This window comes from Astyanax mexicanus, chromosome 3 (assembly GCF_023375975.1).
Source record: "Astyanax mexicanus isolate ESR-SI-001 chromosome 3, AstMex3_surface, whole genome shotgun sequence".
Taxonomy (NCBI): Eukaryota; Metazoa; Chordata; class Actinopteri; order Characiformes; family Acestrorhamphidae; genus Astyanax; species Astyanax mexicanus.
In genome coordinates, this window is record NC_064410.1 from 30395093 (window position 1) to 30422470 (window position 27378).

The window sequence follows — 27378 nt, forward strand, 5'->3', positions numbered from 1 at the left end:
AAAATCCTCATTTTTTCATAGTTAAATAAATGTAATAAATGAATCATCAATTTGGCCTGTGTTTAAGGATTTAATGATTCAAGGAGACTTTGTCATTCACTTCACATGTGGTAAATGAGGTTAAGTGTTGTCTGCACAAAGATAAAATTAATGAAACAGTCTGACAAGGAAACCTTGCCTGTAGTCTCATAACATTATTTAGTGTGACAAAAATGTAAAAGAACAGAACAGTCAAGGTCTGTTTATAGGTTTTTTTTTAAACAAGTGCTGCCTATAGACTGTCAATATAGAACCTGACAAAACAGATGCAATCAGCACAGGTATGTCTGGAGGAAATCTGCGCAGGGCCGCTGCTAAGGTTTTGGAGGCCCTAAGCATAACTGGTCAGTTTTAAGTATTATTATTATTATTATTATTATTATTATTATTATTATTATAATTAGTAGTAGTAGTAGTAGTACTAGTCATAGTTTCTGTTTTGTCCATCCACACTTATTCTTGATTTTATATATTAATATATGCATTTTATAGTTACATCAGAAAGATTTATTTTCACTCATGTATTGGCATTTTTCATTTGCAGCCTGCAGTGTCTCATTCCTGATCTGCTTGATCACCATCCAAAACAGAAGAGCACAATGGAAGATAGACAAATTGAACATATTATGTTTCTGTCTACATACATTGTTACATTTCTCATTGGTTTTCCAGCTAATGCAGTGGCATTCTTCATCTTTGTACGCAAAATCTTCCGTAAACCTATTCCAATAGACATCTTCTTGCTAAATCTTACCGTATCGGATCTCATCTTCCTATCCTTCCTGCCAATAAAAATGAAGGAGGCTGCTGACAGAATGATATGGAACATGCCCTACATCCTGTGCCAACTAAATATATTCTTGTTCTTTCTCCCTATCTATTCCAGCATTTTGTTTTTGACTGCAATCAGTGCAGAGCGTTTTGTGTGTGTAGCATTTCCAGTTCTTTACAAAGCACGAAGAAGAATCATATACTGTCTGGCAGTTAGTGTCTCTTTTTGGGTGTTGGCGGTTTCAAATGCATCTGTTGCCTACTGGGCTGGATACAACAACTTCAGTGAAAATGACAATATCTCAGAGAAGCTTACCCCAGTGATGGAAGGCCAACAATGCTACGCTAACTTCACTAAAGAGCAGCTCAAAGTCCTACTTCCTGTACGTCTACATATTGTACTGGTATTTTTCTGCATCCCGTTCGTGGTCTGCTGGTTCTGCTACATAAACTTCATACGCATCTTGTCCAAGCTGCCCCATATTGGACGCCGTCGTAAGCTGAGGGCCATTGGACTGGCCTTAGGGACGCTATTGGTGTTTTGTGTTTGCTTTGCGCCATACAACGCCTCCCATGTGGTGGGTTACATCAAAAGAGAAAACCCTCCATGGCGCATGAAAGCAGTCATGCTGAGTACATTAAATGCTAGTCTGGACCCAGTTATATTTTATTGTACCTCCTGGGAAGTGAGGAAGATTTTTAAAAGAGGTCTAAAAAGGTTGTGTGGAAAAACCTGTACATCAGTGTCTTCTAACCACAGCACACAATAACAAAATTCTAATTCAGTTTTCTCAACAATTATTTTGGGATCCTTAAAAAGGCTGTAATTTATGTTAAATATATCCCTCAAAGGTCTTAAAAATGCAAATGACAATAAATACACTTCTGTTTTTATGTCCTCACATTGCAATTCACAATTTCCAGATTTCATATAGTTGCTATCTAATGAAAATCAAGTATTTCCAAAACAGCAACTTTACAGGAGAGAGATCAAACCTTCTTAAATTTGAATGGAAGTCAATGTAAAAAGAGTTTATTTCAGGTATTTTTTTGTACAATGTCTATTGGTCTATTTATTAAGAAATTCTGACAGTTTGTGTGTATAAATTATGCAGTAAACTTAAATTAAATTGTTTTTTTTTTTCATTTTAAAAACAATATACATGTTCGCTTGCTAATTTAAACATCTGTCAATCAGTTGTGTGTTATTTATTTTACTTTATTATTTCTATTTTAATTTGCTCATAAGAAGTGATTATATATGTTGTACAGTTACGTCCTTACCCTGTTTCTGTGTTTCCCGTCTGTGCTTGTGTTTCTGTTTGTTTACCTGTTCCCCATGCTCTGTGTTCATTTGTAGCTCCGCCCCAGTGTTGGTGCACGTCTTTACCTTTACTGTTGTCACCTTTGTTCATTTGTAGCTCCGCCCCCTAGCCCCAGGTGTTTCCTGTTTCCTGTCCTTGTCCGTGTGTAAGTTTAGTCTGTGTAATTCTGTTCTCGTGGTCGGTTCTTGTACGTCTTAAGGCCTCGGCATACTTCCAGCGAAACGAATTTCGTGAGCATTGCACGAAGTCAAGCGCGCTTTCGCGAGCTTTCGAGCTGGCATACTTTCTGCGGCTTCGCTTTGCCTGTCTCGCATGCTCCACAACTGCAGGTGGTGCTGTTACGTTAGTAACGCTTAGTTTCATGACTACCGGAAAACCATCGCGCTCTGTCTAAACAAGCTCCGGTATGGCAACGTGTGAAATACTATAAAACGTGTGAGGGCAGTGGCGGACTTAGCAATTTGGGGGCTCAAGGCGAATTTAGCTAGGCGGCCCATCAACATTAATATGCGAGAAATAGGCTTGTGCCGATATCATCGTCCATGGTCATTTATGACCCAACATCGTGATGGATGGTAACCATCGCGATGCCACGCCCACTTTTTGGTTTTTCCAGCAAGTCTCCTTCACCTAAAATTTTAGCAGGGATTGTTCGAAATAGATCAAATCAGGTATATAACTTAAATGAATTAGAGTCAGGGATGAAAATTAAAATACCCTTCTGCTATTATTCTATTATTATTAGAATATTATTATTTATATCTAGGTTACAGCTTGGCTTCGTCTTCGTTTTTCTACATGTCTGTATTAATTTTAAACATTTCATGTCATTCACGCTGGTTGTGCATGGGGAAACTTGCTCATTGTCAGCCAATGTTGGGCACGTTACTTTTAAAATAAATTATGTAATTTCTATTATTATTAGAAAAATAACAAACGAAAATAAACCCGAAATGTTGACAAAAAATATAATCTAACGAATTTCAAAACATAGAAACGAAAAACGTTAAAATGGTATTAATATAATATAATATAACAACTGGATCAAACAGTTTAGCGTCAGTCATAGGGAATGCGCGTCAGTCATAAGGAAAGCGCGAGGCATTGCAATAAAAAAAAAACGTTTTAATAAATAAGGTCCTATCAAGTGAATATAATGAATATAATGAAAATATGTGGTATTAAAAGGTATTAAAATCACATGTTTATTGAAATTTAATCAAGAGAAATCAGGCAAAATTGCGCCACTGCGCTGCGCTGCGATCTCTCTCTCCCCCTCCCTCCCTCCCTCCCGCAGCACGGAGCTAAATTCAGTGCGAGACTAAAAATAATATAACAACTAAAATTAAGATGAGTGAGGACCTGTAAAGTAATCAAATATTGTCAAATATAAAGGATAGTTTGAGGTTTTGGGGAGCTGTTTCAATTATTTGAAACTGAAACTAACTGAAACTGATATTATTCTGCGCACTATTAGATAGCTTTTGATTGTGTTTTAAATGAGCTTTTATTTTATATTAATTACTTTTTATTCATTTTAAATATTTTTTGTAATTTATTGATGAAAAAAAGCTTATCAGTTTTGGAAGAGCATCTGTTTTTAGTTTAGTTTATATTTTTAGAATATTCCATTTTAACACGAAAGAGAGGGGGTGTGGACTGAACTGTATTTCTTTGTAATTTATTGTGTTGTCTTTGTTTCCATTTTAAACATACAAGAATCACCATTTCTGAATTACTGTCCAAAGGGCCCCAATTACCAGCTTTAGGCCTATATGAAGTTTGCAGCTAGTCAGGGGGCCCTACAGGGGGCTGCAGTGGGAGGGGCCCAAGGCAGTTGCCTAGTAATGCCTCTATGCAAAGACCACCTCTGGGTGAGGGTACCGCTGTACCTGCTCAGCCAGCCTTTCTTCAAAATCGTCCATGTTTGTTTTCTTGGCACGCCTCTTTTTTAACGACCAATCACAGCCTTTGTCGCGTTGTGTCTTCGGCCGTGGAGTTCGCCCAGCTTCCATGTGCACGACACGGCGAACGAAGCCCCTGTGCGACGTCCGCGCCTGTTCGTTTTCTCCGCAATTACGTCACATTGTTCGCTAGAGCCACGCGAACGTCGTCTCCGCATGAAGTATGCCGAGGCCTTTAGCGTCAATCAGGTCCTGTGGTTCTTTTGTTTCCGTGTCTTCATGTATTCAGTGTTTCCTTGTTTTTTTAGTACTTTGATTTGTTTGTTTATTTTGCTTCATTGTTTTCTCTTTGTTTTTTTAAATAAATACTCACTCGCATCTGTATCTGCCTCTGCGTCCTCCCTGCTCCTTAACCTGACATCTACTGTCATGTACATTTTGGGATGTTATAAATTTGTATGCTTTCTACTAGGGGTGTGACGAGGGATATTTCTCGTCAAGCTTTAACCTCTCTCGCGGGAAAAAAAATAGTTTAGTGTGGACTTTTTAAGTGGGATCTGGCAACACAGCAGTACTGTTTGTGGTGTATGCAAACGTAGTATCAGCGCGTTCTGTCATTACTAGCCCACCGCGCTCCGCAAAACCAGCAAGCTGATTGGCTGTTTCTCCTGAGAAAAAAACTATTTGGGTCTTTCATTTGGCACCCCCTTTAGTGTAGCGCCCCTATGCGTCGCATAAGCTGCATACCCTCTTTTTAAGTTGTTTGTCTGGCCGCATTTTGGCTCCAGTGGAAACAATACGGTAACAGAGTGACCAACAAGACACAAACCATCTGTAAATACTGTAACTAAATCCTACACCTGACTGTTTCATAGGCAGTTGTACTAATTCCTTAGCTCTGTACTGTATTGAAAAAACGTTCTGTCTCTGTTTGCATTTCAAGCATAGTCTTAATATGGTTATGGTTATGCATAGTTAAATTACAAGTGATTTAAGAGAAAAAAACACAAACCATAGTCTTAATATGACTGGTTATGGTTATGCATAGTTAAATTGCAAGAGATTTAGGAGAAAAAAAACAAACACTAGGCTTAATATGACTGGTTGTGGTTTGTACTTATTCTTATTTCTATTTCTAATAAAATCAATGTGTGAGAGAAACCAGACTGTTAAGTGTGCGTTATATGATTTTGTCAAACAAAACTCTAGTTTTCAAGCCATTTGTCATTTTTGACCTTTTCTTTAAAATTTTATTTTTAAATCTCGTCTCGTCTCGTTCATGTGCACCCAATATCGTGTCTCGTCTCGTCTCGTGATATTAGTGTCTCGTCACACCCCTACTTTCTACACAGTGTATCACAAAATGCAATAAATACATGAATTAATGAATAATGAATTATGCTTGTGTGCTCTGTCAGCATTTCCACAGTAATGTCACTCTAAAATCCTTAAAAGACTTCCTGGGTTGAATACTGATGGCTGCATCTAGAAACCCTGTCATCCGGAAAGTAATTTTGTGACTCAGTCTTGCTGTTCATCTGAATACTAAAATAGACTAAATAAGCCGTTTAAAACCCCCCTGAAGTGACTTTCATGGTCTTTTTAAAGGGTTTGACTTACTAAAGTTACTGCTTCATTACTCCACATGATGGTGCTAGTCAAACAAATAGGGTAGATCTGAATAGAGTTAACCTGCAAATGAATAGGGTAAATCTGGTATTTGCTTATTTTGCTATAAATGATGCTCTTTAGTAACACAGCTGCTGTGAAGTATCAAAGATAATTTTTATGTGTTATAGTATTTCAAAATCACAGCATTGTGATCCCATAATTTTCGTGAGCAACATATTGTAATAATATTGCATCATGAGATGCTCAGTGATTCCAACCCGTAGTATTAAATAGTGCTGGAATTTTGCATTATTTATATATATATTTTTAAATAAAAGCCTATGATGTAAACAGTCTGTACCTAAATGATTTGGAGTGGAATAACCTGGTTACATGTGTGGCACATTAACTGTGGTTTAATGGAAAACCTGGCATTCGTTTCCCTTTCCTGTCAGTTCTGCCTTGTGATAAAGTGTGTTTTTTTATGAGTCATCCTCAGCCACCCTCCATCACTTCAGCTAGTATCTCTCACAGATTCACCCAGGATGTTTAATCTCACCCACACCCTAAACCCCACATCCTCACTAAAAGGCACTAAAAACACAGGTTTAAATGTTTAAATAGACAATGGTGAGACAGCTGATTTAGATTTTATATATAATATTAATTTTGTTTTACAACAAAACTGACCAACTAACAGACAAGCTTTCAAGAATCAGTTTTCTCACTCTGTTCAAGCTCTCCCTCTCTCTTTCTCTCACTGGCTTTCCAAAAATACATAAACAAATAAACAAAAAAGGAGACAAACTGTCCCTGCCCACCTTTTTGTTCATGGTGAATTTTTGCATTGTACACTTGCAGTCAATAAGAACTGCTCAAATGTTTTTTATTTTTATTTTTATTACGTAAATGAACTGTTTCCCATTTAATGGTTTAACCATTTCCAGCCCATCAAGACATTTTCTAAAACCATTTCAGACTGACTTTTTTTTAGATGTAGGGTCATGTCATTTCTTAAGTGGTTTCTCTAAGATCCTTTCCAAAAGAGCCGTTTAAGGGCTCTGTCACTGCAAATAAGCTGTTGCTAGCCATGGCATGTATATGCTGAGTGTTTACCATGTGTTAATATTAGCTTGTGCTAAATGGCAAAACACGAACAAGCTAGTTCATGCCTAACTGAAATAATAACACAAAACTCATTATTTGAAAGGACTTGCATCTCATTCATCTGCTGACTTGCCACAGATCCCTTCGTCAGACAAAGTCTGCTGGCTAATTTTGCTGTGTACTGTCTAAAGTTCTCAACCAGCAGACCAAAATTGTGTTTCCTCAACTGATCTAGTGGGTGGGGCCCTGGTAGGGGTTGATGGGTGAAGGTCAGTGCCAAGGTGGTTCTATTCAGGTTTCTTTATTGTGACATCACAATAAAGGAGCTTCCAAACTTCCAAATATGATTCCTAAAACCAAACTCTTCCAACTGATTCACAAAAAACAGATGGATGGATTTCTTTTAGTCCCCTTTTGTACTCAGTTTTCTCTAAGATTTTGTTGTCTTGTTATTTGTTTTTATATATGTTTTTGAGGTACATTTAAAACCATGTATTTGTCTGGTTGATGCACAGATGTAAAAGGAATTGTTAAAAACAATCTGTATTAATAGGCTGTTTTCAGTTTGGTTGCATACAAGTTTGTTATATCCCCATAAAATAATAACTCTCCATATTACATTAATTATGTGTATACACTGTATGCACTGTGGTTACTCTGGAAAAGTCTCTAAGTCGTACTAGGCAAAACCCACACTTTAGTCATATAAAATGCATATATCTTTAGTTTTATTATTCTTTTTTGCATGTTATGTACAGTACAAACTACTACCATACAGTAAAATTCCCCATGGAACATCTGATAAACAGTTTTGGACAGGCTCCTCCAACATTTAAGCCGACTCAGCTTTGCAGATAAACTTTTATGTTTTTAACTGTCCTTCAAAAGTTTAAAAATATTCAACACTCTTTCAACATAAATGCAATGTGTAAAATTAGAAAAGAACAAGGAGGTTTTATACATCCCATTGTGCCTCTAAAGGTGTTTAAATAAATGCTTATTTGCCTGGTTACATGTTTCTTTCAAGTACCCATTGTATAACTCTTTAAATATGAAGATTTTTTGGTACTTTACAGAACTCTTCATAAATTGTGTTCAGTGGTTGATTTTTTTCTTCTCCAAGCATTTCTCAACATTTCCAGTGCTAGCACTTGACAATGCAGTGTCTTGTTGCCGTATCAAAGCTGTGCGTGAACTGCAAAAGATTTTGCCTACTCAGGAAGAATTCTGAGGTAGGACGACAAGAAGGTTGTCACATCTTAATGGACGTTGAGCGTTGAGCTGTGGACATCCGTTATCACGACACTGCCTTCTTCAAAGTGCGACAAGGTAGACAGCAAGACATCAAGTCAGCTATCTCAGTCTCAGTTGCAGTCACAGCCCAAGTCGAATTTTCGATTTTCGAATTTATCTTGCAAAATGGAAGCTTGTGCTTTAAGCATCAGAAACTTAAGCTACATATATTTATTTAACACATCTAGGCAGGTTTTGGGCTCTTAGCCTAGCATCTCTTACTGTGCATTGCGCAGGAACACAAGCTCTTGCAGGTAGCTAGGATTCTATCTTAACCTGTTTACACCTGAAAATCACTTGTTCTTCCAGAAGAATGTCTTACACAGGTTTTAAGTCACTTTTTGCAGATGAAGCTGCTTTACTTTTGTCAGCTTTGTTGGCTTGGGAGCCCATTTGCTTTTCAATCATTGATGTGACGCCTCGCATAGCAGCCAGGGGGTCCTTTATGGAGACAGTGGCTTTGCGGTGATGTTGTGCCATTTGCTTTTTGCATAGTTTCCCTGAAAAGGCCTTGGGCATAGATGGCGACAGCATCAGCATGACCACGGGCTCCAGAAAGACGTTGCAGGAACTGCTGATTATGGCTTCACGCCTCCACAGGACGTTTTCGTTCAGCACAAAGCCCACCACATGCGACACGTTGTACGGTGCGTAACACACCACAAAGACGAAGAGTGCTGAGAGTTCCATGGCCAGCACCCGTCGCTTGCTTCCAGGTGGTAGACAAGATCGCCTCACCAGTGCCAGGCAGCGCAGAGTGCAAAAGGCTGAAATCAGCAGCGGAACCAGAAACAAGACCAAGGCCATTTCCAGACGCAGTGGTATCAGTACTTCCAGCTGCTCCTCTGTGAAGTTCTCGTAGCATGTAGATGTGTTGCGCTGGAGTGGTTGCACGAAGTTGGCCCCTTTCTCGGCCACCAAGGCCAGGCTCAGATGCAAGCACACTATAGCCCACAAGAGGACGCTTACCAGGCAGGAAGTGCGGGCCCTGCGGTAGAGCTTGTAGCTGATGGGGAAGGCAATGCTCAGGTAGCGTCCGACTGCCACAGCCGTGAGCAGGAGGCCACTGCCGTAGAGCGAGGCGAAAAGAAAGAAGTTGTAGATGGGGCAAAACAACTCCGGCAGCATCCAGATCTGGAGCACTGTCTCTGCGGCCTTCACAGGCATCCAGGCTACCAGAGCCAGGTTTGAAAAGCACAAATTGATGGCATAGACCACGTTTGGTGTAGCACCACGTTTGCGAGCCTTGCGGACGTAGATAAAAAAGACCAGGATGTTGGCAGGAAGTCCCAGCAAGAAGGTAATAGAGTACACAGTCAAAGATATCCAGTCAAAAACAGAAAGATCCATTCTTATTAGTGCTGGAAGTCATGAGTTTGGATGCGGCTCCTGTTCCTAATCCTCCACTTGATCCCCATATGTGGAAGCACTTCTTTTACATGTTCCAGTGCAGAAAACTGAAGTACTTCATTCCATTCCTCCTCAATCAACAGATGCTTTTCCAGTACAATCCAAGGTGATTAGAGCTCTGTGAAACCAAAACAAAAAGAAACAAAATCCAATCATTCAGTCTGACAGAGACTCTAGTGTTGACAGTACAGTACAGGAGGTGAAAACATCTGACCAGTGGAGAGATGGGTGTGTATATCAGAGTGTAAAGGTGACTGGCTAGTACCTTGAGGGGCTTGGCTTGATTTTTTTCTTTCTTTTTTTTTTTTTTTGACGTGGAAGCGGTATGAGTGACCACTCAGGCAGCAGTAATGGATCAGGATGGCATTTGTTCAGCCTGGTGCTGTCTTAATTGCTTTCAGCATGCAGGACAACAGCAAGGCCACATCAGCCCCCTTTAGTGAAATGATTCAGAATAATTGAGCTTTTCAGGAAGCCATGCTGATCCAGCTCTAGCTTGCTCCCTTGAAATAAAATGAAGGGTTAAATCATAAAACCATAAAACCAGGCTGGTTGATGGCAATGCCAGGGAGGTGGGGTAGTGTCAAAAAGCAGGTGATGGGATGATGGTGGTTGTTGCACAATGGGGATTAAATTTATGTTTTTATAGGAGGGGGAGAAAAGCACATTGGCAGGTACGTTATAACCTGTTTATGTCTGTGTGTGTGTGTGTGTGTGTGTGTTTATTATACACACAAGGAAAATCTATACTCATCACTGATGTTTGTACAGGTTTGTGGCCAGATCTGATATTGTTTATGTGCAAACAAGCGGCATACATTATAAAGGCAGCAGTGGTTCAGTAATGGTTCAGTTTTTAGGGGCAGTTTTAAACTTGAATAGAACAGGGGTTTCATTTTTCATTTTCTAATTATCAGTTAAGGACATAACTTACAAATGGGTAAATGGAACACTGACAAACAGTTGTGACCTTTCAGCATGTTTTTTATTACTGTTTTCTATATAAAATATGAATAAACAAATCAATATTTGGTGCAATAACCCTGGTTTTTAATCACAGTTTTCATGCATCTTGGATTGTTCTCCTCCACCAGTCTTACACAGTGCTTTCGGATAACTTTGTGCCACTCCTGGTGTAAATACTCAAGCAGCTTGGTTTGATGGCTTAATTTCAAAAGGTTTTCAATTTGGTAAAATAAAATAAACTCATAATTTTTAAGTGGTCTCATTTGTTTCCAGAGCTGTATATATATTTCTGCCTATGAGTACAGACAGTGAAGGTAACAATTAGTACTATTTAATGAAATGGAGCAAAAATATAATGTCCACGTTTTCTTAGATGTCATTTTTATTAAGTCCTCAGAATACCTCATGGATCAATGTGCATCCATCAAGTGTGTATTACAAGCAACATGAATAAGAATGACTTGTATGTGTGTGAATAGATCCTGCCCACAGGATGCATGACCTTAAAACAGATAAATAGATAAGCACAGAGAGGCGATTTTGATTCCCTTCATATGCCCAGATAATTAGCCGGCACTATAGCAACACAACTGCCCCAGATCACACGCAGATAAAGCAGAATGCTATTAGAAATCACATATAAAGCACATACTGCAGCCTATGTACATTACAGTGACATTGTTTTAAATAAATCAAAGCACATAGTGCTTTCATCAAAAAATCTGTTCATAAAAAAAATGCTAGATTTATAGTTAACACAAATTGATCTAACATGAACTAAATTTAGAAACATTTCAGTTCTCACAAATTAACATGAACTAAATTTAGAAACATTTCAGCTCTCACAAATGAACATGAACTAAATTAAGAAACATTTAAGCTCTCACAAATTAATATTAACTAAATTTAAAAACATCTAAGCTCTCACAAATGAACATGCATTACATTTGGCTACATTAGAAACATTTCATCTCTCACAAGTGAACATGAGCTAAATTTAAAAACATCTAAGCTCTCACAAATGAACATGAAGTGAATTTAAAAACTTTTAAGCTCTTGAGCTATTTTGTTTTTCTTTGTTTCAAAATGAGACAATTAATTTTAAGCTGCCACAAATCTTCCAGAACTAAACTGGGTAGATATTAAGATTTCATAAATCAACTTCAAACACAGTTACATAATTTCAAACCATCCAGAAATAAAAGACTAACTATAAATTATTATGCTTTTTCAGATCAACCCAAGATATAAGATAAATTCTTAGAACAGTCCAGAGTCACAATTAACCACCAAGCTTTTTCAAGTGCCCAGATTCTAGTCCTGCGTACATTACAGCATTACAGTAACACACACACACACAGCACCTTTAAAAAACTCTCACACAATCTAAACTGTGTAAAATACAGAACTGAAACAGTCAGCATCTGTACTTGTAGAAGAATTGTTTGTTTAAATAAAATCGATAATATAAATACATACCAAGTGCATGCTCTCCGGTGGGTTGGGAAGAACTCGATAATATTTGCAAAGCATTAAATTTACTGTGTAATATCCTCTTCCTCTTTTCTTTCTCTCAGAGATAGTGTGACAAACAGACTCATTTAGAGACATTAAGGTCACAAGTGAAGCAGCTGCAGCGCAAACGCAGGATCGATCAGTCCTTCCAGCTGTGAGCGTGTGTGAGGGAGTAAGGTTTTCTTAATCATGTGTATGTCTTGTCTTGTGTGCCTTCTTTGTGTGTGTGTATATGTGTGTGTGTATGTCAGTGTGCGTGTTTTACCAGGTCTATTCCACATTTTTAAATCACTCCATTTAATAAATGAGTCTAAATACTGTATATGCCACACACAAATATTAATAAATTCCAATGATTAATATTTCCCACCTGAGGTCCATTTATAATGTTCAGTTTCATATAAACTCTAAATTAGTTTTACTCCTCAGTATTAAACATTTACTGTGACTTTGTACATATAAACTCTATTCTGACTGGCTGGACTTACTGCCTTATAGTGCAAAAATCAGGACTGAAACACTCCTAATGACTTCATAGTAAATGTGGGGCTATATTGCTAATGGCTTTTAAGCTTAAAAAAGGTATAAAAGTATGTAATTATGTTGGTTTCGGAGATAACCCAAAAACAGTACATTCAGAAAAGTGACATTCACATGTTGGGCACCCCTGGTCAAACTGTTTGTCTCTATGCCTGGTAAAGGCATGAGGTTACAGATAAAAATAATTGTTTGCGTAATCAGTTAATCAAATAATTTAATGTTTTAAGGTAGATTGCTGTATAATGTTTGCTCAAATTGTTTTTCAAATAAAAACCAACAAACTCTTTAAAATAATCACACTGTCATACAAAAAGAGAGTGGTTTCTACAGCAGGATAATTATTATAAAGGTACTTTTGACATTTTCCCACAGTCATCATTCTCACCACACATTCTTGCACTAGAATTGTGGCTTCCTTATGCAGTTCTAATTTTTTGACACCATTTGAAAAATAGTTATAATCTTCCATCAATTTTTCTCTTCCGTCCACATCCAGGGTTGTTAACTACAGTGTTCTGGTGATGGACTTCAGATAGATATATGTTTTAGTAAAATTAACTTTGTTGTTTTATTTTATAAATTACGGTAATTTCCCCCAAATTTTGAATAAAAATATTGTCATTTACAGCATTTATTTGCAGAAAATGAGAAATGGCTGAAATAACAAAATGCAGAGCTTTCAGACCTCAAACAGTGCAAAGAAAACAAGTTCAGAAATCAATATTTGGTGCAATAACCCTTTATTAATCCTGTTTTTTTCTCCTCCACCAGTCTTACACACTGCTTTCGGATAACTTTATGCCACTCCTGGTGAAAAATTCAAGCAGTTCAGTTTGGTTTGATGGTTTTTAAGTGGTCTCTTTTTCCAGAGCTGTATAATTGTGTAAGGACTTCATCCACAGTCATCCAATTATTCTTGCTTCTTTGGGTGCTGGGGCATAAAGGAGTCACGATATGAGATTTGACATTTTTCTCAGTTTCTTTGTGGTGTTCCAGTGCAAACTAAAGAAATAAATATGTGAACACAAACATTTAGAACAGCAGCAAAGTGCAGTTTTTTTTTCCCATGACTGTAATCTATTACATTCAACTCAAACTCCAGTTGCATTTATTACTCCCAGATAACATGCTCATGTAGGACCTGTATGGGCAGGTGTCCACTGCACACTGCATCTGTACACTGCATTTTGTATGATTTTTTATGTTTATAATGGCAAGACTAGTTTGAACATAGACTTTGATTGGGCATATAAACTTAAATGACACAAAGAAAACAGCTAGAAACATAGACTGTATATATACACTGCCTGGTCAAAAAAGGTCACACACTCTAATATTTCGTTTGACCGGACTGGACTCATCAGACCACAGAATCTTTTTCCATGGCTCCAAAGTTCAATTTTTATTGTCCTTAGAAAATTTAAGCCGTTTTTGCTGGATAGCCTCACTAATAAGTTTTCTTAAGGCTACACAGCTGTTAAGTCACAATCCCTTGAGTTCCCTTCACATTTTGCATGTGGAAAAGCTCTTACTTTCTCTTTTAAACATATCCATGAGTTCCAGTGTTGTTTTTCACAAACATTCAAGCATTTTCTCTGAGCACATTCCTTTCTCAAAGATGTTTCCCCACAGTGTTTCTTCTTTTTATTAACGCGTTGGACAGTTCTTAACCTGATTTTAATCATTTCAGCAATGTCCTTAGACATTTTCTCTGATAATAATTAACTCTTCTGAAACAGATTAACATGGATGTGTTACCACAGAAAGACACCACAGGATGTGTCTTTCCACATGGTTGTTTAACAAATGAGAAGCTACTCACTGCATCAGTTAGCGTTAAATAACGTGATGCTTTTGTTTGCCCAGGCAGATATATACATATACATATGGAGTGCCAAGAAAAAAAATTCCTCCCCATACAGATTTTCCTTTTATTATACTTGAATTGTTTTAGATTACCACACTTAGTATCAGTCAGTAATAACCTGAATAAATATAAAAAGCAGTTTTTAAATGATGATTTTATTTACTAAAAGAAAAATCTATACAAACCAACCAGACCCTATGTGAAAAAGTATTTGTCCATAAACACTCTTTTTGAAACTTTTTTTTAATTCAACCATATTGAACTGTTTTAATTTTGATGGTTTTGATGTAACAGGACACACACCTTCCCAAAAAAAAAATCCACTTTGTTAGCCCACAGCATGTTTTCCTAAAGTCCTGGGGATCATCAAGATGTTTTTTGGCAAATGTAAAATGGGCCTTTGTTTTTTTCTCCCATGGATACCATTTTCACCCATTCTCTTTTTATTATTAAATCATTAACACTGACCTAAACTGAGGCAAGTGAGACCTACACTTGAGTTCTATAGTTACCTCCTGGATAAGTTGTCCATGCCCTTTTGTAGTCTAATTGATGCCAATTAATTTATTTTCTCATATCAAGTTCAGATCAGAATGTGTTGCTTTTTTGAGATCTTTTAGCTGCTTCATGTTGTCAGACAGGATCTATTTAGGTGATTTCTTGATTCTACAGGTCTAGCAGTAATCAGGACTGGTTGTGGTTAGTAGTAAAATTGAACTCATCTTTCTAAAAAAAATTTAGTTAATCACAGTTTATTTTATAGGGAGAATTACTTTTTTGCACAAAGGGCCAGAATTCTAATATTAAATGAAATCATAATTTAAAAAAACTGCTGTTTGTATTTACTCCTAAACCTTTGGAATCAGGTTAACTGCTGGTTGTTTAGAATAAAAGTCCGCAGTCATAACAACCAAGTATGGGCAGGCTTAACACCCATGATATATAGATATACATTATATGGCTAGAAAATGTATTTATGTGTGAACATTTGATGAGCCAATGAAAGGTTAAGCTGTTAAAGAGTGTGAATGATTAGCTCAGGCCTGCTGCAGTTTGAGCCTGCCTCCAGTGCTGGTTAGGGGATCCGCCGCCATGGACATAGTAGCACTTTGGCCAGTGAGAGACAGACGGGTGCGAGTCTGCGCGGTGCGCTGCTCCAGGGCCAGGGCCTCCTGTTTACGAGAGAGATCCTCCAGCATCTGAGCTTCATGATGCTGCAGAGACTGCAAGGAATCCCTGGAATTTGAGAGAACGAGAAAAGACACAAAGAATTAAAAGAAATGTTTTTCTACTATGCCTTCAAAATACCCCAAAATGCTTATAATATCTGTTCTGATGCTGAGGCTGTGCTATATTCTTCCTTCATGCCAATGAATGGGGCTTAACAGCTGTATAGGAGGTGATTATAAGCATGTGTATATCTATTAACTGTTACAGTTTGAATTTTGTGTGAAAACTGACAGCTTCATGCAATTTTTTGGAGGTTATTATGTCCTGAAACAAAATGGTAGAAAATTCAGATAGAATACACTTACAGAGCCTGAGCAAGTTTCTGCTTAAGTGTCTGAATGGTAGAATCCAGCTGTTTGGCCTCCTCAACCAGCCCAAACTGCACCTGTTTCGAAAGCATATGAATATATGAAATAACATCAAATGATACCTGAAAATCAGATTCATACATTCCTATTTAAGTTTGAAGACATAATTTGATCATTTTCCTCACAAGCGCACTTACATTGCTTGTGTGGTTTATGCAGAGTTTATATAAACTCTCTGTTCTGATTGTCTGATTCAACATAAAACACTCATCTTAATTGTAAAAGACAAGTCTTACATGTTGTAAGCTGAAAATGTAGATGTATGCAAATGTGATGGTTTTAAATAAGGACTAGTTTGTATTTTTTTTTCATACTTCCTTCATACACTTCAGAACAGTCACAGGGCAAATCAACAGGTACATTCAAATAAAAAAGGAGTCAGTTGTGACAAGGAACTAAAATATAATTATAATAAATAAATAAATAAATAAATCAGATAAGTCAGGAGGAGACTTTGCAGAAGAAGGAGTGTGGTCTGCTTGTATTACACATATACTTTTATTCGTTTTGCCCGGTCGTATTTCTCATTATGTCTTGTTCCTTAATTACAGCTAACATATTTCCCGCTAACATAAGAAGCAATTTCTCTACACTGTATGTTTGATACAAAACAATGTTCACATTACAAGCCACATTGCTCAAATCTGATTTTTTTACTCAGATCGAATTTGGTTATCTTGATGGTTCACATTCACAAATGTAGGTGACCTGTATCTGTGTGTAATGTGAAGTAATGTGTCCCTGAAATTGATACGTGTATAAACATTGCCTTCTTCACCCACAAAAAAAAAACTTATATTTGAGAGACGACTCGTAGCTTTATAAAGGGAAATGGATGTATTAGCAGCTCATATGTGGAGCATTTTTTGCTCCAGTACAGAGCAAACAGCTGGTCGAGGAGAAGAAAAAAGGACAGGCGGTTTGCTTTTGCTGTTTTTGCAGCTATAGCTGCACAGCTGAATCAAGAGATGTGTGGGTACGAGAGAGAAGTATGTAGCGCATGCGTAAAAGCAAAAAGACACACGAATTCCCATTTTGACCGTTCACATTCATGTCATAACCGATTTAGGACCACATATGAAAGTGACTCAAATGGCACATTCACACAGCCATGAAAAAATCAGATCTGAGCCACATTGAGCAAAAAATCAGATTTGAGTCACTTCATCCTGATAATGTGAACGTAGCATCAGTATTTTAATCCAAAACAAAAGGTTTTCAGTCACACCTCTATACTCTCTTTCATGTTTATGGCTTTGAAGCATGGTATTGTAAAGTACAGAGAAAGTGGGTGCTAAAAACAAATAAGCACAATGAAGCAATTTTTAATGTTGTAAACAACACTATTAGTGTCTTGGAGAGAGAAAAACAAAACGTGGGAAGAACCAAAGATCCCACATTCTAGCTCAGAAGAAATTTACTCCACTATATCGTTGCATAGAAATCAACAGTTTGCTGCTATTTTAATGTGTAAAATATTATATGTAGCACCTTTAAAGGAAGAACAGAAAAAAAAAACAGAAAATGTTGTGCCCTTTTAAGTGTTTAGTCAGAACAGGCTGAAGTCTGGAGGATTACCTCGTCTCGGCACAGATCCACGCCAGGCCGCTTGGTCCGGTTCTCCAGACGAGTGTGTACCAACTTCAGAGGAGCCATCTTAGCCTGCATGTCCCTCTCCAGTCCACGGATGTCTCTCTCCATCTCAGTAATCTCGTCCTGCGTCTGACAAACAGACAGAAGAACAAAGTCCAATAAACTTAAATGAGGAGATGAATGAAATCTGCCATTTCAGTGCTTACAGTCTGTATACATTTAGATCAAGAAGATGAGGTTAAAGAGGGTGAGGAAGAGTGATTACAGTTTTCAGCTGCCACTGAACCTCCTGAAGGGCCTGTTCCATATGGTGAGTGCGCTTACGAAGGGCAAATTCTGTGGCTATGCGTTGAGCCTCCAGCTCATTCTGCACCTGAGGGACAGGAGATGAAGGGTTCAATATAATACCATGTGTCTCTCTTCCTAGAACTCGCTAGTTAGTATAATAATACTCTTTTAGATGTCATGTTTTATTTAATAAATCGTCAATAAAAATTTAATGACTTAATGAACCATTACCAGTCAAACTGTTGGACAATGCAAATCAATGTAAATCAATAATGAAGTCATCCAGATTATGAAAGAACACATAAGGAATCATGTAGTAACTTAGAACTTAAATTGCGTTTTCTGAGGTTGGTAACTCTGATAAACGTATCCTGTGCAACAGGGGTAACTCTTGGTCTTCCTTCTTTGGAGCAGTCCTGATGAGAGCGAGTTTCATCATAACGTTTTTGATGGTCTTTGGTCTTTGCAACTGCACTTGAGGATACTTTCTAAGTTCTTGAAATTTCTAAGTTCTCTACCTCTTCACAACACAACTGATGCTAAAACACATTAAGAGGGCAAGCAATTCAAGTTAATAACTCTTGACAAGTTCAGCACAGCTGTTAACTAAAAGCCATTCCAAGTCTATACCTCATAAAGCTGACTAAGAAAATGTCAAGAGGGGCTATTTTGAACAATCTAAAATATACAACGTATTTTGGTTTGTTTAACACTTTTTTGGTTATCAAAAAATTCCATATTTTTTTTTTCATAGTTTGGATAACTTTAGTTTTAATCTAGAATGCAGAAGATTTTCTGAATTTAAGGTGTGTCCAGACGTTTGACTGGTACTGCATGTGCATTTTTGCAGTATATTGCATTATATGTTTTTAAAGCCTGATTACTGTATTAGATTAGTTGTAATACAAGACAAAACAGTCTCAGTTGATTTATAACTATGCCATTGTATGCCTATATAGCTTTTATTTAATACATGTCTAAGAGAGAGATAAGCATAATTCAAACAGAATAAATGCTATTATCATCATGCACACATCAGCTATTGTACCTGTGCTCTGGTGATACTGATATTCTCCCTCAGCTGTAGAGAAGTCTGCATCTCTTCCTTGGCTCGGATGACATTGTGGTGGCTGAACTGCTCCCACTGCTGAGGGGTGGTGGATCTGCAACCACAATTTTAGATGCAGTTGGGAAATGGAGTATTGAGGAGAAATAATGGACATCAGGCTCATAAGTTCCTGTGTGTTAAACTGTGTGGTTATATTGGAAAGTGACTGGAATCAGTGTAAACACTGAGAATCCAGATTTTGTTTTGTTAGGCAGTAAAAACGCATGTACTGATATCTATGTTAAAATACACTTGGTTGACCAAACGTCCGTATTTCCCGGGACATGTCCATATTTCACGTCCTGTCCCGGGCGTCCCGGGTTTTTTTTTTAAAGTGAGGAAATGTCCTGGTTTTTAGATTACCTTCATTGGACCATTAAATTTACAGGCACTAGGGCACTGCGCACGGTGCTGCGTGTGACATAATCCCTGAGAGCAGTAGACAGCGTCAGTCTCACAGTCAGAGCACAGTTGTTAAATATAAAGTTGCTAGTAAATATTCCACAGTCAACTGTCAGTGATATTATAACAAATTTGAAGTGGCACAGGTCTCCAAACTTCATGTGTCTTCAGCTCATAAACATGGCCAGGAGCTCCATCCAAGCCTTACATCATCTAACGGATAGTGGATGCTTTTGGCATTATAGTGTAGTATTTTAATATATTTTACACCAGGGTTGGGCAATACATCACTTTTGGAGGGACGGCTGAAGAAATTCAACTCAATGTGGCTCAGCATTAAATGTACTTAATTCAAAGTACTATGTATATTTAGTTTGTAGTCTAAAAACCTCATTTACAGTTTCTAGCAGTGTTTTGGGTTGGATATATGTGGCTGAGTATAGAAAAGGCAAAGAGCTGGATATGGCCCAGAGGCCTGAAAATGCCCACGTATGTTCTGCACACTTCACAGTTTTGAACTAGTAAAAAGGGGAGGCGAATTTGACCACTGAAAAAAAACATAATGCCTATTTAAGGATGACAAAGTCATTAGTTCTGAGAAAACATTTTAGGAATGCATGCTAAATTAGTAAGCCTTGTAGTGTTCATACATTATGTTCTGTAATCCAGTTATTCAGTCTTCAGTATGAAGAAGAGCTAGTAGGTTAGCATGTTAGCTTACCCTGGAGGAACTCTGATGGGATTGGGCTTCAGGGAGATTTCGGGGGATGTGACCGTGAGCGAGAGGCAGGACATGTCCACGTCCAAAGCTTCTGTTTTGTGCTGGAGGTCAAGGGTGAGTTGGTGGTGAGCTTCCTGTAGTAAACTGAACATAGATGTCAATGTTAGATCCAGCTCTACCAATGAGGAGGTTGAAGCAATATTATCATTACATTAATTTTGGCCTTTCTATTGGTTTCTATTGGCCTGTTCCTCATGGAATGTTCATTTTTATGCAAAAAAACTTTTAAAATATTATGTTACAAGGTTTTGATGACAGTGAAAGTATACTGTTGCTAAACTTTAGCCCATGTTTGTTGTGTTTCTTTTTTTTGTTTCTGTTCCTTTCTTGTGTTGTTGCTTGCCTTCCTTAGTCTGCTTGTTTTTCTAGCCATTTTCTAAGCCATCTGTAGCGTATGGCTCGATTTTGTTTCTGTCTTGTCCTGCCCAAGCCCTGTCTTGTCATTAGTATTCACACCTGTCTCATTTGTAACCCTGCCCCCTTGTTATTTTTCCCAGGTGTTCCTTGTCTCTGTTTCTGTATCTATAACCCATGTTTTACTGGTTTGTTATGTTTATTCTGTTTGTTGGTTGTTTTGACTTTTTTTATGTTAGTCCTTATTTTTCAAGCTAGTCCTTTGTTTTTTGTTTCTTTGTTGCTTATAATAATTGTATTAGTATGGCTACTAATAAAATCAACTTGCACTTGCATTCTGCCTCCAAATCCGATGCATATATAACTATAGTCATACCTCCTGGAAATAAGTGTGTTTTTAAGGTCATTAAATATCCAACTTTTTACATTTTGTTTAATAAACATGTTCTCTCTTACTCGCCCTCATAATATTTGTTCTCTCTTGCTTTCTCACCACAGCTGTTCAAATGATTGGTCAATAAGCTGCTGCAGGACCCGCTGTGCCCCATCAATCACGTCCACTTCCTTCTTCAGCTCGGCCTCAACTGGGTCACTAACCAGCTCGCTGCCCCGGCGGCCCTCTCTCAGGGTCTGGCACTCGGCCGTCACCTCCAGAGGCAGCACCGTGGCTGCCAGGGCACGCTCTGTTTCTTCCTTTGCCTGACAACAGACAGTTATCATCAAAACATTTGAGTTATTAGGCAATACCTGGTTCATTGTTTTTAAATTTAACTTTTGTACATAAAGATGTTGTGCAAAAGGAAAAGTCATGCTTTTCGTCAGGCTTTGTTATGATATTTTCAATACAGAATATTACATCTATTCTACACTCACATCTATAAGTTTGCCCAGTAAGTATGTTATGAATTTCTTAATAATTTTGGCTGAGCCCAGTATTGTCTATTATGTTAACTTGTAGAGAAAGGTCCATTAAATGTGAATAAGCTGGCATGTCGTCTTTATTTAAAAAAAAAAACAAAAAACATTGTTTTTCATTTATTTACACTGCGAGTCATACGTTTTAGAACACTCATATTTTTTTTGTTCTCCAGTAGCTGCAGTGCTACTTTTTTATTTTCTCGTCTTAGCAATGACTTTATTACAGCACTTCACCTGTCAGACCTCTAATTATTCTCTTCACTGCTAAAACTGAGACTTATTTCAATGTTAGGCTGAGCTAAAGGTGTTGCCATGTGGGTCAGCCAGACCTGATTCTTCCTGTACCAGTTTTCTGTTTTTCCAGGTTTCCAGTTACCAACAGTCTTTTGAAGGTGTAGGAAATAGTACTAATTGCTCTCTGGCTTGATCTGTAGTTTTACTGAAGGATAGTCTTAAATTTAAAAATGTATATAAAATGACATAATACATGTTTAATTTTAAACAGAATTTCATCATTGTGTGATGTTCTGTTTTTAGAGATGTATATTTTTCCATATACTAACTAATAAGTTCTATATTTAAAAAAATGGGCCTGATTGAAAATTAACTGAACATTTTTTGCATTTTTCTTTTTTACAAAATCTTCTGTTTTTACACAGTATTTATTAGTTAATGTATCTGGATTTTTTTATGTAGACTAATTGTAAACAGAAATGTTCCAGAAAATAAAACTGCCAATACATCTTTTTTTACACAGTTTTTTTTACAGTGTACTAACTTGTGTGAGAGCATCTATCTCTGCATTCACATCTTGCACACAGGCCTCCAAGCTCTTCTTCCATCGTGTGACGTCACTGATCCTGTCGTTCAGACGACGACTGCTGTCATACTCATCCCAGCTTGTCTGTTAGACAGAGAAGGAGCTCATAAACCTGTTGAAGTCAAAAAATGTTTAATCATAGTCTTATTGTCTTTAAAAACAGTTTTTTGTAGATTACCTTGTTGGCCGTCTCGTTCCGCAGAGCTCTGCCCTCTTGTCGTATCTCGTGTGATACGTGTCGCCGGTGCTCTGCAGTGTCTGATATCAGTTTGTTGCTGTTCTCCCAGTCAGGCACTCTGCAGCGAAGACCGGGCTTCATGCTCATGGTGGCCATGACTAAAGGACAGCTGGGACAAACTGAAAATAATGGGGAAATATACTTGATGAATGTGTCACTCTCCATCAGATTTATAGCAACACTGACAGAGGCTGTATGGGCTGTTTTGTATTGTATTATACTATTATTATATTAAATTGTGTTAAAGCGAAAGCACACTGTAGAATGGACTCAGTGTGTGTGTGTGTGTGTGTGTGTGTGTGTGTGTGTGTTTGTGTGTGCTTACCTGGACTGGCACACTGTTTAAGGGGTATTGCAGCTTTGCGCCTTAGAATTCTGGGTAGGCTCTGGATCAACACGACCCTGACCAGGAAGAAGCAGATAAAAAGACATAGATAGATGAATAAATGTATCATATTGTGCAAATGAATCATGACTGATCGTAACGTTCGTTTGTGGCTAGGCCTGTCACAATAATTACACTACTAACTTATCATACAATATAGGCTCATGACCACAATAGTTTTTCTATTGTGTTTACTTAGAGGTATCATTCCATTGTTTTTTTTTTATTAATTTAAAAAAGGTCTAGTTGGTCTCTAATCCGGTATAATGCTGCTTTAGTCCGATATAATGCTGCTTTAGTCCGGTATAATGCTGCTTTAGTCCGGTATAATGCTGCTTTGGGGGGGGGGGGGGGCGGGGGGGTCGCGGTGTAGGTTGGAATGTGCTGGGTGGGAGCGATATGATTTCAGCTCATGGATATTAGTACAGGCATACAACATATCGCCTCTGATTGGCTAATAGCACTGCGACACCAGGAGGCACGTGCGAGACGGACAACAGTTAGAAACGTAAAAAAAAAAAAAAAACAACCTAATAACAGTCTTTGCAATGTCATATGTTACTTGACAACATGTGTAATGCCCTGCTAAGTGCAGTTCAGCCACTGACCTAGTCTTAGAGTCTCTGTAAAAGGCAAAATTCACCGGAGATCCTATGTAAATATAGTTACTCACACACAAAGGTGGGTATTCCAGGTCCAGAAAGTAAAAATCCTCACTGGGATTATGTTGGCTGAGCCAAAGCAGAGCCACCCAGGCAGTTGGAACAAAACCCTGGAGTGGATTTTTACTTTTAACTAGTTTAAACAGAACTCAATTGTACTTCACTGGTGGTTTTCCATAGACAAATTCTAACCATTTGTTTCTTAGCTCTGAATTACTGGGCAGAGCACTGGCTTCAATTGTGCCTATGGGTGGTCGCGAGCCAAGGTGGGCAAGACCTTAAATTCACGAGTTGACACAGACACAATGCTATTTTGATCGCCTATTTTTTTCTGAACCTTTTTTTTACTAGCTACTGCAGACAGTGGGGGTTGAGGAACAGTTTCATGTGCAGCATCCATATACTCCGAAAGACCTATAGTATTTCACAAAGAACAAATATTTGTTATATTTATTCCAATTTCAAGGTCTGAGTGCTCTTTAAAATGAATGATTGTATTGCATCTTTTATAGAATATTATTTAATCCAAACAAAAGGGTTATTGTATGTATACTTGTGGTGAGAGTATTATAACACGACACAATAAAGTACCGCTTTTAAAGTATTAAACTCTCATAATGAATTCTATAATAAACCGAAAATGGTTAGCCGTGTTAGCCATGATTCAAACAGCCAGGCTCAGCAGTGTTGGAGAAGGTCAGCCATGATGCTAACAGACAGGCTCAGCAGAGCTAAAGCCAGTTTACCATGATGTTAGCGGAATATGAAACATTTGTTATAGTCTGAGATGCTGATGCTCTTTTAAGTCATGTACTTTTTGAAATATGCCAAGTAGGTCTACATTACAAGTAGGTCTGTAGCTAGATCCAACTACTTAATGAAAATGAAAGCTCTCACAATCAAATGCATCAAACACAAGCAAACTCTGTTTTACATTAACTCTAAAAATCCATAGTTCAGATTAACACTTAATAAAATTAACAAAGTTTTCCTCTGTCCAGACAGCATAAAAGTGACGCATAATATTTAATGAATGTGTGAATATGTAAAATATTGTCCAAATAAAAATATACAGAAAAAGTGCTTAAATTATTTGTATTATAGACTGGTGCTTGACAGTTTGTGAACCATACAGAATAAATGTCTGAATAAATATAAAAAAAGTAGATTAAGAGAATCTAGTCAAACAAATGAGACATAAATGTTATATGTGGTCATATATGATGATGTCTTAGGGCATATTTATGCAGAAATATACATTATTTATACATTATTTATACATTATTATTTATAACATTCTAAAGGGTTCACAAAATTTCAAGCACCACTTTATATATATATGGTGCTTAAAAAAAACTTGTGAGCTACTATAACTACTATGGTAAAAGCTAAAATAGTTGCTGAATTAATAGCTGATTTTTTGGTCAGAATGAATGAATAAAATAGTGACTTTAGTCAGTTATAACTCCAAATCCTGTTTAACTGTTTTTTGTTTCTTATTTTTTTCATTTAGAAAATGTTACAGTTTTTAGTTAGAAAAAAACAGAAAGTTATAGTGATTTAAAAATATAAACAAACAAGCAAGAATCCATAGTTCAGAGGAACGCTTTACAAGTCCCATTTTAAAAAAGACCCTTAATCACTCAGTTTTACTGTTAATCTAGTCAGTGCTGTCTAAACATCTCGAGATCGGAGGACTTACCCTCAGCTCTGGAATGTGCAGATGCTCTTTAGAGCTCAACAAAGCGCTGTGGTCTCCTATAGTAACCAGAGGACGCCACTGCTTCTCAATAATTAAAGGGTGCCATAGCAACAAACTTCAAACAGTGTGCCATTTGATGACGGCATGGGTTGAGGGGGTTCTGAAATAGGAGAAGTTGCTATACCTATTACAGGTCGTCACTGACACGCAAAATCATTTAACATCATATATATCTGTCCAAATATTAGAGGACACCATGTATTCAGCTACTAGCTACTTTAAATTGCTGCACCTATTGCTGAAACAGATGTATACAGGTTGTTTAGCCCCTGTACAGAAGAATGTACTGCTAATAGAACAGCACTGATCTATGGAGCAGTGGAACTGTGTTCTCTGAAAATAAAAACATACTTAAAGTCCATGTTCACATTTTTTATATCTTTAAACATTTTCTTAAATGTATCTAACTATTTAGATGAGCCTTTACCAAAAGGAGAGCAGTACCACTGGAAATCATGGGGGCACTGTTGCCAATAGTTCAAATTATGAACAACCTCTGCCATATGGTCACAATGACGAGAAAACTTAGGTAGAAAATTGTCTTCAGTGTAATGGTTTTATAAAACTGATGCCATTTACACTCCTGTCTCCTTTACTATCACCATTTTTGTAATTCCCAAATAAAAAACACAGAACTATGTGGGCAGTGATGTTAGTGACCTATTAGTTTATTTAAATAAAGGTATCCTTCCTCTAAAATCCCCTTTTTCGTGTTCTGTGTTTAGTACTATAGGTCTCTGTCCTATGAAAAGCACTTATCTCCATTTTTGTCGATTTTCAGTTCACTACATAATTTGAACAAACAAGCTGTCCCTTACACTGTGCCAAAATTTATTGTTGAATGGACCAATATAAACTCTTCAAAATGACCTGGAATAAACTCTTTTTACATTGATTTTCATTTAAAGTTTAAAAGGTGTTTTTCTCTCTCCTGTAAAGTTGCTGTTTTGGAGATAAGTGTTTTTCATTGGACAGCGATGCATGCTACACATGAAACTGTTCCTCAGCTTCCATTGTCTGCTCTAGCTAGTAAAAGAAAAGCCTCAGAAAAACTAATCAATTAGAGAAGGCTCAGAAGTCTACGTCAACCATGGCTTCATGGCACAGGGAGCGCAGAAGTCAGGCTGCAGCAGAGTCAACACTGTCTCGTTAAGTAAGGAGGAGCTCACAGCTTCTGTTTACACCAGCTAGTTAGCGTTAGCTATCTTGTGTAAGGTTTAAATAGTATCTCTGGTTGATTCTGCGTTTTACAGAGACCTTAAATATACACTAGGGAAGCACGGTTTGACAAGGCAGCACAACTTGACAGAACACTGGTAAAAGCGGGCGCCGTTTACTGAGGTAAGAGTTTAGAAGCGTCAGTTTAGTTGAAAGAAACGTTATCAATGCTGCGGGGAGGGGTGGGAATCTACGCGGCCGTGGGAAGAGCAGCGAAGTAGGGAGGGTTTAGAGCTGTTAAATTAACTGTGGGGGGAAGGCAGGTAGGCGTTCTCTGCAGTGCTGTTAGCCAATCAGAGGCGATATGTTCTTCTTTACTCCTCAACCCACTCCATCATTTGATGGCAGTTAACCTAAACATTCCAGATAAATGAGTTCTGGCCCACACTTCCGACAGCCAGCAGAGTAATGTAATGAAGAGACAGAGATGATCTGAGATTTACTAGTTGTGTCTAATACACAGATTATATTCCAATTGTTTAATAATACAATCATGCAAAAATCTGTTTTTTATTAGTGGTGTCGATAGATACAAAAAAAAAAAACAAATCAGATTAATCACAAAATTCTATGATTATTCATAATTAGTCACACTTTAATAGTGAATGTTTAAATGTAAATAAAAAAATAAAAATAGCCGCAAGCGGCAATCAGCGGGTTCAAGCACCAACTGGCACAATCGTGCCTACTAGAGCACAGAATGGTGATGTGTAAGAAGGTCTAATATAATTGGAGATGCCCTGTCACATTTAGAAATTATCAAAAGTTTTTCACCTGTTATTAATGTTGAGCAGAGGCCTTTCAACATGATGATGCTTAAATTCACATGCAAATCTATTGTAGTTTGTAGGATATTCATCAAGTGAGTTAGCACAAGTCAAAAGGTGTCTACATGTTATGGGT

General features: G+C 37.5%; 3 protein-coding genes across 3 annotated transcripts; 1 reads left to right on the top strand and 2 right to left on the bottom strand.

Annotated features, from left to right (window-relative positions):
• Positions 1–532: 532 nt before the first annotated feature.
• Positions 533–1846, top strand: LOC103042323 (free fatty acid receptor 3-like). Its single transcript, XM_049476067.1, has one exon. The coding sequence runs from the start codon at positions 639–641 to the stop codon at positions 1578–1580; it is 942 nt and encodes a 313-aa protein (XP_049332024.1). The 5' UTR covers positions 533–638; the 3' UTR covers positions 1581–1846.
• A 6311-nt stretch (positions 1847–8157) lies between these two features.
• si:dkey-211g8.9 (free fatty acid receptor 3) lies at positions 8158–9630 on the bottom strand. Its single transcript, XM_022666131.2, has one exon. The coding sequence runs from the start codon at positions 9398–9400 to the stop codon at positions 8369–8371; it is 1032 nt and encodes a 343-aa protein (XP_022521852.1). The 5' UTR covers positions 9401–9630; the 3' UTR covers positions 8158–8368.
• A 5214-nt stretch (positions 9631–14844) lies between these two features.
• Positions 14845–25287, bottom strand: tekt2 (tektin 2 (testicular)). Its single transcript, XM_007243228.4, has 11 exons — positions 25198–25287; positions 22774–22850; positions 22389–22567; positions 22169–22294; positions 20966–21171; positions 20059–20202; positions 18876–18990; positions 17805–17912; positions 17525–17668; positions 15884–15963; positions 14845–15584 (listed from the first exon to the last, which is right to left on the bottom strand). Exons 3-11 carry the CDS (start codon positions 22542–22544, stop codon positions 15386–15388), a joined length of 1278 nt encoding a protein of 425 aa, XP_007243290.3. The 5' UTR covers positions 22545–22567; positions 22774–22850; positions 25198–25287; the 3' UTR covers positions 14845–15385.
• Between the last annotated feature and the right edge of the window lie 2091 nt (positions 25288–27378).

Excerpts from the sequence above, each read along its gene's own strand:
- LOC103042323 (XM_049476067.1), top strand. The coding sequence starts at position 639 with ATGGAAGATAGACAAATTGAACATATTATGTTTCTGTCTACATACATT.
- si:dkey-211g8.9 (XM_022666131.2), bottom strand. The coding sequence starts at position 9,400 with ATGGATCTTTCTGTTTTTGACTGGATATCTTTGACTGTGTACTCTATT.
- tekt2 (XM_007243228.4), bottom strand. The coding sequence starts at position 22,544 with ATGGCCACCATGAGCATGAAGCCCGGTCTTCGCTGCAGAGTGCCTGAC. Across the intron at positions 20,203-20,965 it reads CAATCATTTGAACAGCTGTG|TTTACTACAGGAAGCTCACC; the intron begins GTGAGAAAGCAA and ends ATCTATGTTCAG. Across the intron at positions 15,585-15,883 it reads CAGAAACTTGCTCAGGCTCT|GGATTCCTTGCAGTCTCTGC; the intron begins GTAAGTGTATTC and ends CTCAAATTCCAG.